General features: G+C 37.6%; 1 protein-coding gene across 1 annotated transcript in view; it reads left to right on the forward strand.

The window, feature by feature from the left end:
• KCNH7 (potassium voltage-gated channel subfamily H member 7) overlaps positions 1-10,249 on the forward strand; it is a 440,085-nt gene extending 429,836 nt beyond the window's left edge. The window contains exons 15-16 of the mRNA XM_036884332.2: positions 7,327-7,519; positions 8,650-10,249. Coding sequence (XP_036740227.2) covers positions 7,327-7,519; positions 8,650-8,916 — 460 coding nt within the window. The 3' untranslated portion in view covers positions 8,917-10,249. The remainder of the gene's footprint in view (positions 1-7,326; positions 7,520-8,649) is intronic.
• Positions 10,250-15,491: the final 5,242 nt, after the last annotated feature.

The following is a 15,491-nucleotide window of genomic DNA, read 5'->3' on the forward strand; positions in this document are numbered from 1 at the left end:
TACCCATTTTGCTGAGAGTTTTTGTCATGAATGGATGTTGAATTTTGTCACATGCTTTTTCAGCATCTATGGAGATGATCATGTGGTTTTTGTCTTTCTTTTTGTTGATGTGGTGGATGATGTGGATGGATTTTCTAATGTTGTACCATCCTTGCATCCCTGGGATGAATCCCACTTCGTCGTGGTGTATGATCCTTTTGATATATTTTTGAGTTCGGTTTGCTAATAATTTGTTGAGTATTTTTGCATCTACATTCATCAGGGATATTGGTCTGTAGTTTTCTTTTTTGGTGGGGTCTTTGCCTGGTTTTGGTATTAGGGTGATGTTGGCTTCATAGAATGAGTTTGGGAGTATTCCCTCCTCTTCTATTTTTTGGGAAACTTTAAGGAGAATGGGTATTATGTCTTCTCTTTATGTCTGATAAAATTCTGAGGTAAATCCATCTGGCCCAGGGTTTTTTTTCTTGGGTAGTTTTTTTATTACCGCTTCAATTTCTTTGCTGGTAATTGGTTTGTTTAGATTTTCTGTTTCTTCCTTGATCAGTTTTGGAAGGTTGTATTTTTCTAGGAAGTTGTCCATTTCTTCTAGGTTTTCCAGCTTCTTAGCATATAGGTTTTCATAGTAGTCTCTAATAATTCTTTGTATTTCTGTGGGGTCTGTCATGATGTTTCCCTTCTCATTCCTGATTCTGTTGATGTGTGTTGATTCTCTTTTTCTCTTAATAAGTCTGGCTAGAGGCTTATCTATTTTGTTTATTTTCTCGAAGAACCAGCTCTTGGTTTCATTGTTTTTTTCTATTGTTTTATTCTTCTCAATTTTGTTTAGTTCTTCTCTGATCTTTATTATGTCCCTCCTTCTGCTGACTTTAGGCCTCATTTGTTCTTCTTTTTCCAATTTTGATAATTGCCACATTAGACTATTCATTTGGGTTTGTTCTTCCTTCTTTAAATATGCCTGGATTGCTATATACTTTCCTCTTAAGATTGCTTTTGCTGCATCCCACAGAAGTTGGGGCTTTGTGTTGTTGTTGTCATTTATTTCCGTATATTGCTGCATCTCCATTTTAATTTGGTCATTGATCCATTGACTATTTAGGAGCGTGTTGTTAAGCCTCCATGTGTTTGTGAGCCTTTTTGCTTTCTTGGTACAATTTATTTCTAGTTTATACCTTTGTGGTCTGAAAAGTTGGTTGGTAGGATTTCAATCTTTTGGAATTTACTGAGGCTCTTTTTGTGGCCTAGTATGTGGTCTGTTCTGGAGAATGTTCCATGTGCACTTGAGAAGAATTTGTAACCTGTTGCTTTTGGATGTAGAGTTCTGTAGATGTCTATTAGGTCCATCTGTTCTAGTGTGTTGTTCAGTGCCTCTGTGTCCTTACTTATTTTCTGTCTGGTGGATCTGTCCTTTGGAGTGAATGGTGTTCTTAAGTCTCCTAAAATGAATGCATTGCAGTCTATTTCATCCTTTAGTTCTGTTAGTATTTGTTTCACATATGCTGGTGCTCCTATGTTGGGTGCATATATATTTATAATGGTTATATCCTCTTGTTGGACTGAGCCCTTTATCATTATGTAATGTCCTTCTTTATCTTTTGTTACTTTCTTTGTTTTGAAGTCTATTTTGTCTGATACTAGTACTGCAACACCTGCTATTTTCTCCCTATTGTTTTCATGAAATATCTTTTTCCATCCCTTGACTTTTAGTCTGTGCATGTCTTTCGGTTTGAGGTGAGTCTCTTGTAAGCAGCATATAGATGGGTTTTGTTGTTTTATCCATTCAGTGACTCTATGTCTTTTGATTGGTGCATTCAGTCCATTTACATTTAGGGTGATTATCGATAGGTATGTACTTATTGACATTTCAGGCTTTAGATTCGTGGTTACCAAAGGTTCCAGGTTACTTTCTTTACTATCTAAGAGTCTAAATTAACTCACTTAGTATGCTCTAAAGGTTCTTTTCTATTTCTCCTCCTTTTTCTTCCTCCTTCATTCTTTATATATTAGGTATCAAATTCTGTACTTTTTGTCTATCCCTTGATTGACTTTTGGGGATAGTCAATTTAATTTTGCATTTGCCTAGCAATCAGCTGCTCCACCCTCCCTACCATGATTTTACTACCTCTGGTGACAGCTATCCAACCCTCGGAACACTTCCATCTATAGCAGTCCCTCCAGAATATGCAGAGATGTTTTGTGGGAGGTAAACTCTCTCAGCTTTTGCTTATCTGGAAATTGTTTAATCCCTCCTTCAAATTTAAATGATAATCTCGCTGGATAAAGTAATCTTGGTTCCAGGCCCTTCTGCCTCATGGCATTAAATACATCATGCCACTCCCTTCTGGCCTGTAAGGTTTCTGCTGAGAAGTTTGATGTTAGTCTGATGGGCTTTCCTTTGTATGTGATCTTATTTCTGCCTCCGGCTGCTTTTAACAGTCTGTCCTTATCCTTGATCTTTCCCATTTTAATTACTATGTGTCTTGCTGTTGTCTTCCTTGGGTCCCTTGTGTAGGGGGATCTGTGGATCTCCATGGCCTGAGAGACTATCTCCTTCCCCAGATTGGGGAAGTTTTCAGCAACTACCTCCTCAAAGACACTTTCTATCCCTTTCTCTCTCTCTTCTTCTTCTGGTATCCGTATAATGCGAATATTGCTCTGCTTGGATTGGTCACACAGTTCTCTCAATATTCTTTCATTTTTAGAGATCCTTTTTTCTCTCTGTGCCTCAGCTTCTTTGTATTCCTCTTCTCTAGTTTCTATTTCATTTATTGTCTCCTCCACCGTATCCAACCTGCTTTTAATACCCTCCATCGTGTTCTTTAACGATTGGATCTCTGACCTGAATTCATTCCTGAGTTCTTGGATGTCTTTCCTTACCTCCATTAGGATGTTGATTATTTTTATTTTGAACTCCCTTTCAGGAAGACTCATGAGGTCCATATCATTTAAATCTTTCTCGGGAGTTGTATTAACAATTTTACTCTGGACAAGGTTCCTTTGGCGTTTCATGTTTGTATATGGCGCCCTCTAGTGTCCAGAAGCTCTATTCTGGAGCTGCTGAGCCCCTGAAGCAATGTAGGGGGTCGCAGGGGAGCAGTACTGGGGGGAGGAAAGAGCTGTTCCCCGCCTCATGGCTCCCGTGCCTGTCTTCACTGCCTGAGCCAGTGGGCAGGTCACACAGGTATAAGTTTTTGTCCCAGAGCAGCCGGATATGGATCCCTGCTTTCCACAAGCAGCCAGAATCCCAGTCTCCCCAGGAACTCTGCCTGTATTAACTTTCCAACCCCGTAGTCATGCGAGTCTCATGAAAGCACCATGAAATGTAGGTTTGTGCTCCCAGAGCAGATCTCCGGAGCTAGGTATTCAGCAGTCCCAGGCCTTCCACTCCCTTCCTGCTCCGTTTGTCTTCCTCCCGCTGGCGAGCTGGGGTGGGGGAGGGGCTCGGGTCCTGTGGAGTCACAGCTCTGATACGTTACCCCGTTCGCTGAGGTCTGCTCTTTGCTCCAGGTGTGTGCAGTCTGACGCGTCCTCTTTCCTGTTGCTCTCTCAGGATTAGTTGCGCCAGTAAAATTTTCTAATTGTATCAACTCTTCGGAGGAAGCCTCTGTCTCTCCTCTCACGCCGCCATCTTTAATCCTCTCTCAACAAGCTCCCAGTTTTGACCACACTTTGAGTTGGGAAGCCCTAGAGAATGTAAAAGCTTTTAGCAATGATTCCATCCCTTGCAGAACACCCAGAGCAATTTATCAATGCTTTTACTCTGGCATTGAACACTGGATTCACCTGACATTATAGGTATTTATGCATTTCCTCCATTTTTCCTTCCTGTGAGGTCAGCACTGTCAGCATTTGAGACCAGATTCCATAGTTATTCATCACCACTTTCTCTCCTCTCCTACCAACACCATGCCTATTACATTGTGGGTCTTTGAACAAGTGAATGAAAATACACATTTTACACAGTTGTATAGCTATGCTGATGTAAAGGAAGAAAAACAGTTTTCCCACTCCCCTTCCGAGTTTTGCCTGAGACCCCTGTAATAAAGAACAGATTAACAAGAGAAAAACAAAGAGAAATGTATTAATACATACACCTCATGGGAGATACCCAGGGGGAAACGAATAACTTCCAGAAGTAACTTAGAATTCAAGATTAAACATCATCTTCATAGGGGAAAGGGTGAGGGAATGTAGGCCTCTTAGGGGAGGGAGAATAAATGAGGTTTAGGGAAGATGAGCAGCCCCTTAGAAAAATACATAGGAAACATGAGAGTTTGTGACATTGTCTGCCTGAGATTGGTGTCAATTCTGGTCTCCTTTACTTTGACAACAGTCAATCTTCCCTGGTTGATGAGATTCCCAGGGAGGCGACTGATGACAATTGAGTTCCTTTTGGAAGATATGTGTTTAGGCAGATAAGGAGAATCCAGAAAAGTTCTCTCTCTGCATTTGTTGCTTTTGCTTTTCAAGTACCTCCAGGTCAAAAGACTCAATATGGCAAAGTAGCATATTTTGGGGTGGCATATTTAAATACTCTTTACTGACCAAAAAAAAAAAACAGTTATAAAACTCGGTTATTCTTTTCCCTTTTAAAAACCAAGCTGGATTTGTTTTTTAATTCTCTGTAGTGCATTCTGAGTAAAGCAGATTATTTGTTCTCAGTGGAAGAGTCTATTCCAATTAAGCCAACAGACCCTACTCATAAAACAGGAAAATGTAAGTGATGCATAGTAAAGAAATTCTTCACTAGAGCTCCCCTTTGTTGAATGTCTTAGTCTGTTCAGGCTGCTGTACTGAAAATACCATAAACTGGGTGGCTTATAAACAACAGAGATTTATTTCTCATGACTTTGGGGGCCAGGAATTCCTAGGTCAAGTTACCAGCAGTTCAATATCTGGTGAGAGCAGCTTCCTGATTCATAGATGGCTGTCTTCTCACTACATCTTCACAAGCAGAGGAAGGAAGAAAGCTCCCAGGTCTCTTTTATAAGGGCACTAATCTCATTCATGAGGCCCCACCCTCATGTCTCGTCACCTCTCAAAGGCCCCACCTCTTATACCATCACATTGAGGTTAGGATTTCAACATAGGACTTTTGGAGGGACATGGCCTTTCAATCCATGGCACCTAAGTATCCAAAATATCAGATGACCAGTTAATAAACCTAAGTATTCAAAATCACTGCAGCAAGTTTGACCACCACCTTAACAGAGTCTAAGTGGTGTCTCAGAAGGGAAAGTAAGAAGTAGGATATTTATAGGATTTCAGAATCTGGGCTTTTCAGGGTGGGGAACTCATTGGAATTGGGCAAAGTTCATGACATAATAGTTCAGGACTGATGGACACAGTGAGGTGAGGATCTTGGAGAAAGTCCAGATCAATAACATTTGTTTGAGAAACAAGCAATTTGCTCACATGAACAGACTGCTGTCTCCAATGAGTTGATCTGTAAAAAATGCCTGAAAGAGTGAAATTATTTTTTGTTTAGTCTTACTTTTTTCCAGGTGAAGTTTCCCTGGAACACACAATAAAGTCATGTTGACACAGATGGTCTCAGTTCTCACCTGTACCAGCCCCCTCACCTGCACAAGACATGTGGGTGAGCCCCACTCATGACAGCATGTGGCACTTACTGAAGCCCCACCTTCCAATAGATTTTTTCTTCACGGACACTATTCAAATAGATGGAATCCATGATTCTGGGAGATCACTGCTGTTTGACAAAGGCTTTACAGGACTTGAAAACAGTATTATGATTTTTGAGTCTTAATTGGGTCTTGAATCCTATGAATAGATGGAAGTTTTATTCTATCCCTTACCCTAACTCCCTGAATCCTTTTACATTCAAGGTGATAAACATTGTGTGAGCTATCCACTAAATATTAAATGCTGTTAAAGGTAGAAAAATTTGTACAAACATATTTACAATGAAATCTGAATGTAGGGTTTTCTTTGAAGACTCAGAGGAGAGAGAAATTAATTCTGAACTGGTCAAAGAAGGGGAGATTTTGGGTGCAAATAAAATTTGAGCTGAACCTTGAAGAACAAAAGGAAAATGTGATGTATAACAAGTCTGCTCAGTTTAGTTGGTGCCATAAACAAGTAGCTAAGTAAACTAATTGATAACTCAGTTTTTTGCTTTTCAGTGTGTGTTTTTGGTATTTGCAAGCTGCAATCATGTATAATTTATAGCTATTGGTTTAGAAGACAGAACACTATATGGCTATATATGCCAAATATAGAAAACCTGAAAAAAAAATGTTCTTATGATACACAGAAGGAAAATTTGTAGTGTCAAGTAAAAACTAAAAAGAGAAAAAATTATCTTTTCTCATGTTTTCCAGGTTTACACTGTTCTTTTTCAAATTAAAGGCTAAGTTCTCTCCACTTTGAATTCCACAAATACAGTATGTATATAATTGGGCACAATTAGTTGTATGATTTTAACTTTTTTTAAGATTTACCTTTCTTTGCATTTTCCATGCAGGGACAAAAAATAAGCACAAATATGTAAGGAGTTAAAATAAGGTTTTCTGAAGATTTTCTGGTCTTATGTTCACAAAATCTCTTTTTAAATGTTAACACATGCAAAGAAGGGAAATTAGGCCTATTGTATTTTGCTATTTTCTCTTGAATTTTAATTTAAAATGAGAATGATATTAACAGGACAGGTGAGCTTTGAGGAAAAAATCATTAGACTGGTATTTTGCAAGCCAGACAGCTCATAAAAGCAAGTGAACTTACACATTTGGCCTGTTTTTTAAATATCAAAGACCTTGAACTATAGATGGCAAAAGAATTTAGCTTTTAACAGCACTTAGCATGAAACAAAGAATGCAATGAAAAATACGTGGAATTTGTGAACCAGGAGAGAGGCAAGGTAAAATAAAGGTAATTTAAATTTCGAACACTTAAGAAATTATCCAGTGGCTGCGACTGTGAAAGAAATGAGCTAGCAAATCTCTTTTTTAAAGAGTAAATAAAATGCTCACAAGAAACTGAGCAAAGCCTGATTAAAAAGCAAAGCAAAGTACTGATTAAACACAGACTGCTAGTGTGTTTTACATTTAGAAATCAATAAAGGTTAGTAAATATGTGCGTATTCCATTCAGCTGTTTTCTGCTACGATCTATTACATGAGCTGGAAGGCGATGGTTTTTATCAGAATCATCAGACACAGAAAGTGAGCATCAGCTGGACAGAATCTCCCAGCTCCCTCTCCTGTCCTTCTTGTTTAAAGCAGGGTTAGTGGTGCTGAAATTTTCTCCAATGTTCTGCAATCCTGCGCTGCTTTAGGACTGTCTTCCCCCATTTCTGTCTGTCCTGCAGACTTGAATCCCAAATGACAGCTGACATCCAGACCATCTTACAGCTGCTGCAGAAACAAACCACCGTGGTCCCCCCAGCCTACAGTATGGTAACCGCAGGAGCCGAGTACCAGAGACCCGTCCTCCGCCTGATGAGAGCCAGTCATCCGTCAGCATCCATCAAGACAGACCGAAGTTTCAGTCCTTCCTCACAAGTGAGTACAGTGTACTCCTCACAGTCCTTCCTCACAAGTGAGTGAGACACTCAGCCGAGTGTCTCTCAGTGTTCCCAGGGCCCCCCCCAGAGTCAGAATCCCCTGGGCCGCTGTAGAAAATAAAGACCCACATCCCCATCTCTATTCCTGCACAATTAGTGTTTTATGGACTGACCCTTCCATCTGCATTTCAACAGGCTTCAAAACACTATATTTTATTTATTTGTTTTTAAGAAAAGGTTCTTTTTGAGAATCGATTTACTTACATTTCTGTATGATAGAGCCTTAAAATCTAATAACCCTGGGTCCAAAAAGTATTTCAGACAAAGGCCTGTAGTTTGCTATGGCTGACAAGAGGCCATGTCAGGAAGTGAACGGACATAGCAGCTGTCCAGAGAAGCCCGGAGTCCCAGGGCAGGCCAACTAGCAATCTGGTCTGTACCCCACCCATCACGAGATCCCTAAACTTTCCTCACTTTGATGACAAGGTAAGAGGAGGAATGTGTAAGTGTCCTTTTTCCTGCCTCTGAAGTCCTTGAGGCCCTTTTGAATTATGTTCATCTGAAAAGTCTAACTCCCTTGGAATTTTGTTTAGGAAATATTCTTAATAACTTACACGCTATAGCAAAACTGTGCCTAAAAACAATGATTTGAATAAGGATTTACAGAACGATTTTGTAAAACTTTTCTAGAAGTTTGGGAATTCAACGAAAAATGTTCTGGGAACAGAAACTACATTAATAACGGGAAGAAATGTACAGAAGGAAAATAATGCAGTCTTCCTGAAATACGAAAGTAGAAATTTATTTATTCCTAACTAGCTTGGAATGTCTGGGAAACAAGCAAAAGCATGTACTGTGTTTTCAGGGGATTTAGATAATATATTCTAGTTAGAAATGGTGATTTTCCTTCCTTTTTCTTTTATCTCCATCTTGTACTCTCTATTCAACGGATGACCCACATTTCCAATGCCAGTTTTGTCTTAAATGTTGAAAAAGATGTGAAGATTAGTTAATACCACTAATCAAATACAGGTTAATGGGCAAACAAACCATATTTAGATTTCATGAGTGTAGTTTTTGAAATCTGTTCAAATGAATTATAAAACATGTTTTCTCTTTTCCTATCAGTGTCCTGAATTTCTAGACCTTGAAAAATCTAAACTTAAATCCAAAGAATCTCTCTCAAGTGGGGTGCATCTCAACACAGCTTCGGAAGACAACTTGACTTCACTTTTAAAACAAGACAGTGATCTCTCTTTAGAGCTTCACCCACGGCAAAGAAAAACTTCCCTTCATCCACTTAGGCACCCTTCTTTGACAGAGTCATCCCTAAGCACTGTAGGAATCTTGGGTCTTCATAGGCATGTTTCTGATCCTGGTCTTCCAGGGAAATAATTATTTTGTACTATTTACTCCACATACAATGTAAGTGCTTTTAATGGCTGTTTTCCTTTTTGTATTTCAATCCTCTCTACTTGACTCAGGGGCTCACAAGGTACCATTATATGCAAAAGTACTGTATATTTTCCTAAATTGAAGCTTGTAAGGTAAAATTGAGCAGTTAGGTTGTAAATATACATATGAATTCTTCTGTTTCAAATGTTACAACTGCCAGCATCTCAAGGCACCTATTTTTTATTTTTATTTTTTAAATCATGTGCATGTTAGGAAACTCCACTTTCTCTTGCATGGAGACTCCTATTTATTGCTTTTACTAAATCAGTACTTTGTTATGAAAATGCCTTCCACGCAAGTAAGAAACCAAGGGATAAACTGTTCATGGATGAAACTCAGATGATTCTCAAGTTCAAGGGAGAGAAAGGGAACTCGGTCACTTTTGAGAACAGATACCCTTCTCCATCAAGATGTTTATAATTAATAACATCCATGCCACCACACTGAAAAAAAAAATACACTTTTAGAGTTACACATCTCTGACAATACAGAAAGCTATCTCCAGATGCATGAACACAGGGCCAGCTCTAATGGAATGGAGACAAAAAGGCCTATTTTAAATTCTATCTCTAACCGCCCTCACAAACTACCTAAAATACTTTCCACTGGCAATTTCCTCGAATGCTTAGAAACCAGTTTCTCTAATTTTTCTTTTTGAGGGGAGGTGGGCAGGAAGGAAGTCTCCTTAAGAACTGTGAATGTGTGATTGACACAAAGTAGTATCTTCAGCTTTCTCCTGGCTCATTTTTAGATTAATCCTGAATTTGATCAACAGACTAGATGCACATAGTTTTCTTTTCAAAAAATGCAGTCTGAGTGAGTCTGCATGGCAATACCAGCTTCCATTAAGTCTATGTTGTTCTATGGCTTTCTAATCCCAGCTATGGAGAAAACAATGGCATTTGCCTGCCTATACAGAACATGCACACACCAGCAGTGAAGTTTCGTTTGGCTATTCAGACACGTTTGCTAATTGAAGATTAAATAAAAATCTGTTATGTAGAGATTGTGCTGAATATATGTCAACCCCAGAATATCAAACATACAATGGAATATATTTTAATATATTCAACTGTTTGGTTTTGGGGGTGGGGTAGGGTATATGCCTCTCATAAAATCGGGGTTCAGAAAATATTGCAACTTATTTTATGATTCTGATTAGTCAATTCTAGTTATAAAGTTTTATTTTACAATTCATTTGAGTACAGTTTTAAACTTATTATGGACTGATCCTTTATAGCCTTTCCCTTGAACAATATTTTGAAATTCTTTGGAAGTTCTTCATTTCTTACACTCACATATATTTTTAAAGAAACATATCTGTGTACATTATTGAATGGATTGATTTCTAGCCCTTCAGGTTAGAAATATAAGCAATTGACTTACCTTTACATGTGACACTAATATGTTAGTTTCAAATACAAGCAGTTTATTTAAATCTACAAAAACTGTTGCACTATTTAAAATATGATTAAAGTGACCTTAAATCCCTCCCTATATATTTTTAAATGGTCACATAAATTAATAATCTGGGTGGGAGGCATGTTTTTCTCCCCATTTAGTTTTTGAGAAATGAAGACATAAGCAATCAAGTATGTATGACAAAATGACTAATCAATTCAATACAAGTATAATCATTTGAACCAGCTTCCAAGCCATTTGGTGCAATGCAGATACACATTTAGGGACTGATACTTTTCTTTCCTCATTAAAAACATTGATGGGTACCTTGCAGGGTAGAGAGAAATGGCTAACTGTGATTCACAGGACAATTTAGGGATTTTATGACCATATTTAGGCATATTTTTGCAGCTGCAACAAATTTCAGAAGGATTGCTGGCCTAAATTCCAGGGAAATACAAAATGAATTCACCAGAGACGGTTATTTGTAGGGAGAGGATTTAGCAGGTGAGAAATTTAGATCTGATTGTTTGATTAGTGAATGCTTCAGCTGCAACATTTGATACGACATGCATAAAACTCAGCCTTTCACATCAAGCCTTGAATACTTCTTTATAAAAATTGAGCATTAAGGAATGGGAAGAGGAGAATGGTGTGCAAGCATCCAGCTAATTTAAATTCTAGCATAACACAAACCTTTTTTATTCTTAATTTCTTGATGCAAAATAATTGCTTGATATTAAAATATAAATCTCAAGAGAGTTGGACAGGATTAGGAAAGTCCCCTCCTACAGGATCTTAGCTTAATAAAAACCTGAGCAATATAAAGATGCAGGAGACTTTATGTTGCTTTAAATGTCAGAAGACTCAATGGTTAAAATGACTTATACATGATCAAAACAATTACCTTAATTTACAAAATGAAGTTCCTTGTCCCAGCCAAAGATCTAAAGCCTAAAATCACTGTCACTTTCCCCAGGGGCTGTATCAAAAACAGTCTGACCCATCCATCTTGGAATCCTGATGAGAGTTTTAACTGCTGCAGCCAATAATAATCCCGTATAACAACTGCTCAGTTTCTAGGTAATTAAAAGCACTAACATAACACCTTCTGCTTTCCTTCTAAAAGTGTTACCTGGTCCCCAGGCCTAAATAAAATGCCATCTAAAATCTAAAGTTGATTCGGGCTGGATGTTTTCATGCTGCTATTAATTGCTGGGTGGAGAGCTGAAAGTTAGACTTAACATTTTACCCTAAAGGGGACTCCCATACTCTAATTAGCTGATGAAAAAAACCTAGGAATGAAAAATGCTGAAGCAAGGTTCTTGCAGAGTTTTTAAATTAACAATCACTCAGCAAACATGAAGGCCAGGGCAGAATTGGGACAGCACCGTTTCTTAAATCCGTATCATGGGTTGGTCATCAGAGCTGAATTTTCCAACTCATTTGGACAGAAGATATGGAAACTAAGTCAGGACATAGCAACATTTGGTGTCAGGTTGAATATGTGTGTTTAAGGGTTGCTTATAAAATCTTTTTTGGAGGTTGATCTTTAGCAATGGTTCCAAAATGCCTAAAAGAACAATGGCCTTGTCCAAATGTCATTTAAAATCCCATCATATATTACCAAAGGATAAATTCTATCACCTCATCAGCATATCTAAAATTTTAACAATCTTTTTCCTCTAAATGCTTTTCATGGTTAAAAAAAGGAATTTGTAGCTCTAGTTATAAAAAATGAACTGCAACATTGACTAATTTATAATATAGTATCTTTAAATTGCTTATCCAAATTTAAAACCAAAAGTAGATCAATATATTTAAGTAGACTTCTTGCTGCAAATCAAAATTTTTTGCAAATTATAAAAACAGTTCAAATATTGTTAGGTTTCTAATCCTATTTTTGCGGGAAAACAAATGTGCCCATCAAGTGAGTCCATAGAAGCACTTGGATGTCAAGATGATGGGTGTCCCCCAGTGTGGTCCTATAATAAGCAGCACTAACACCACCTGGGAACTTGTTAGAAATGTGTATTTTGGGCTCCACTCAATGAGAAACTCTAGGGTGGGATTCTACTATCATCCTTTAACAAACCCTCCTGCTTATGATCCTGATGCACACAAAGATTTGAGAACCACCAATGTAGAGCACCAGCTCTGTGCTTAAACCAGCTGGGGTCTCAGTATGAGTTCTTTCATTACTAACTGTGTGACAGTGAGCAAGTTCATTAACTTCTGAGTCTTTTTCCTGCATCTGTAAAAATGAGATGCTGGTCTCTGCTTCAAAGAAGCTTGAGGAGGAAATGAGATAGCAAAGTGGCTGGCACATAGTAGGTGCTCAAAAAAATACTGGATTCTTCAGTTGTCAACTAGGAATGTGACATTAAAAACAATCAGGAGAAAAACAATTTCCCACAATTTAGCTTTTCATTATAGGCTATGAGTCCAACTAAATAAATAGCTGTTGCCAAGACTAAAGTTTTTGATTCAGAAAAAGCAAGTGGACCTGTTTTCTCTCCCTTAATTGTATTTTGCACTGTTAGGTTTATAGCTTTAAGGTAGTACTTATTTATAATAATAACAGAGTATGAATCTCGTTACAAACATATCTACTCTGAATCCCCATGAAATGCCGAGTATGCAGAGGTGATCTGAGATTCAGCACCATGAGAACGTGCTCTGCACAGGCTGGCTCCCTGTGGAAACCCCTCTTTAGACTCATGATGGAGTTCCCAAATGGATCTTTGAAAACACATTTTCAAAATACAATTTTTATAGAAAATACACCTTCTATTTTTTTCCAGAAAAAGACTTTTACAGTGATAATGATTCTCTTCAGGCGTCTAAACCCACTCCTTCATTGCACAGATACATTATAAGACTTAGACTGCCTCAGCTCTAGTGTGCAAGGATGGAAATGGGATGATTCAACGTGGTAAACCTGAATTTAAATCCTACCTTCTCCACTTACTCTCAAAACAAACCCTCAGTGAGCCCTAGTATGCAAAACTATAAAAATGGGGGTTACATCTTAAGTATCCTGAGGGGGTATTGAGAACCCTCTTCAGTTATACATGTGCAAATGCTTTGCAAACCATCAAGCAACACATAGCTGTAAGGTCATCATGCAACTTGTGCATCATCAAAAAGATGGTATTTGGTGGCAGTGCACTTCCACGGCCCTTTCCCCTACCCAACCCTGACTGTATTTACCCTCTGGGACAAAAATCTATACAGTGATTCCTACACAACTCTCAAAGACCCATTTGCTCAGAATAGGAGAATACCAGTAGGGAAGCTTCCTGTGCTGTAGCATACCAAAATTTGTCAAATATCAACTTCATCCTACATGCATAATTATAAATTTGCATCACAGTTGTTTTCTAGGTCTGCAATGGCTTCCCCCTCTCCCTCTTTTTTTTTATTAAGGTATCATTGATATACACTCTTATGAAGGTTTCACAAGAAAAACAATGTGGTTATTAAATTCACCTTTATCAACAAGTCTCCCCCCCATGCCCCATTGCAGTCACCGTCCATCAGTGCAGTAAGATGCCACAGAGTCCCTATTTGTCTTTGAGGTACACTGTCTTCCCCATAACCCCACACACACCATGTGCACCAATTATGATACCCCACAATTCCCTTCTCTCTCCCTCCTCACCCACACCCCCTCACCCCTTCACCCCTCCCCTTTGGTAACCACTATTCTCTTCTTGGAGTCTGTGAGTCTGCTGCTATTTTGTTCCTTCAGCTTTGCTTCATTGTTATATTCCACAAATGTGGGAAATCATTTGGTATTTGTCTTTCTCCGCCTGACATTTCACTGAGCATAATACCCTCTAGCTCCATCCATGTTGTTGCAAATGGTAGGATTTGTTTCTTTCTTATGGCTGAATAGTATTCCATCGTGTATATGTACCACATCTTCTTTATCCATTCATCTACTGATGGACACTTAGGTTGCTTCTATATCTTGACTCCCTCATTTCTTAAGAATTCTCATTCAAAGCTGTTTTCTTACGGTTCTACTTAACTTACAAAGGAGTGATATTAACATTTTAAAAACTGAAAGGATCGTGCATTAAAATTCTTTATAAAATATTAGGTATTGTCATTGATCAGTGCTCATGCTTAGAATAATTCATTAAATGCTCTATACTTTGCTTTAAGAATTTGCAATACAGAAAAGAAAATTCACAGTAAGACTTGAATTATTAGTAACCGAAAGCACAAAAAGAAATGATCACAAGACATGTATGTAAACTATTAAGTGTAGGTTGAGAGAGATTAACAAGAAAGCTTATTAAAAATAACTCATTACTATAAATAGAATAAAACATCTATAGAAATGCAATGTTAGGAAAACAGAACCAATCAATGACCAAGCTCATTGTCAAACTTTTTAAAGAATAGCAATGTTATTACAGAAATGCTCCCAATAAAATATTTGTATAGTAAGAACTGACACTATTAATGTGGTTATTCTTGAAAAGCTAATATCAAAACTTAGTTGAACTGCTAAATTGTAGTCATGATATCTTGACTTCCATTAGTTAATTTATATTTTGAGAGAAAATAATTTGGTATACCTGTGAGTTTTAAAGCATTCTATACATTTAACCTATATTCTTTGTATGTCCTCTGTATTTATTTTTAAATGAAAATAATCACAACTGTTACCTTTTAAACTATTTTTTTCTCATACTGACATTATATTAAGTGTTTGAGTATATAAGAACACTCCACATCATTCCATCATCCTTATTTAGGAATAAAATGTAAGGATCAATAATCTTATAATTAATTCTTCCATATAGTCTCATCAAAATGCCCCTATAATTAGAATAGCATTGAAATGATTTGGTACCCTTTATTCCAAATAAGATAAGAATAGTGAGGATTCTCTAGTTTTTAATCTCCTAGATACCTGATTTTAATTAAAGGCACATTACCTCTTTTTAGCTGAAATTTGCATTCCATAATTTTGTTTAGGAAAATGTGTATCAGAATGTTTACAGTTAAAGAATACCGCATTTCAAAAAATAATATGTAATCACTTTGAAATGTCAGTCATCTGATATAAAGAAGCTCATTCACACTGGTTAAGTAGT

The sequence above is a fragment of the Manis pentadactyla genome, chromosome 8 (assembly GCF_030020395.1).
Source record: "Manis pentadactyla isolate mManPen7 chromosome 8, mManPen7.hap1, whole genome shotgun sequence".
Taxonomy (NCBI): domain Eukaryota; kingdom Metazoa; phylum Chordata; class Mammalia; order Pholidota; family Manidae; genus Manis; species Manis pentadactyla.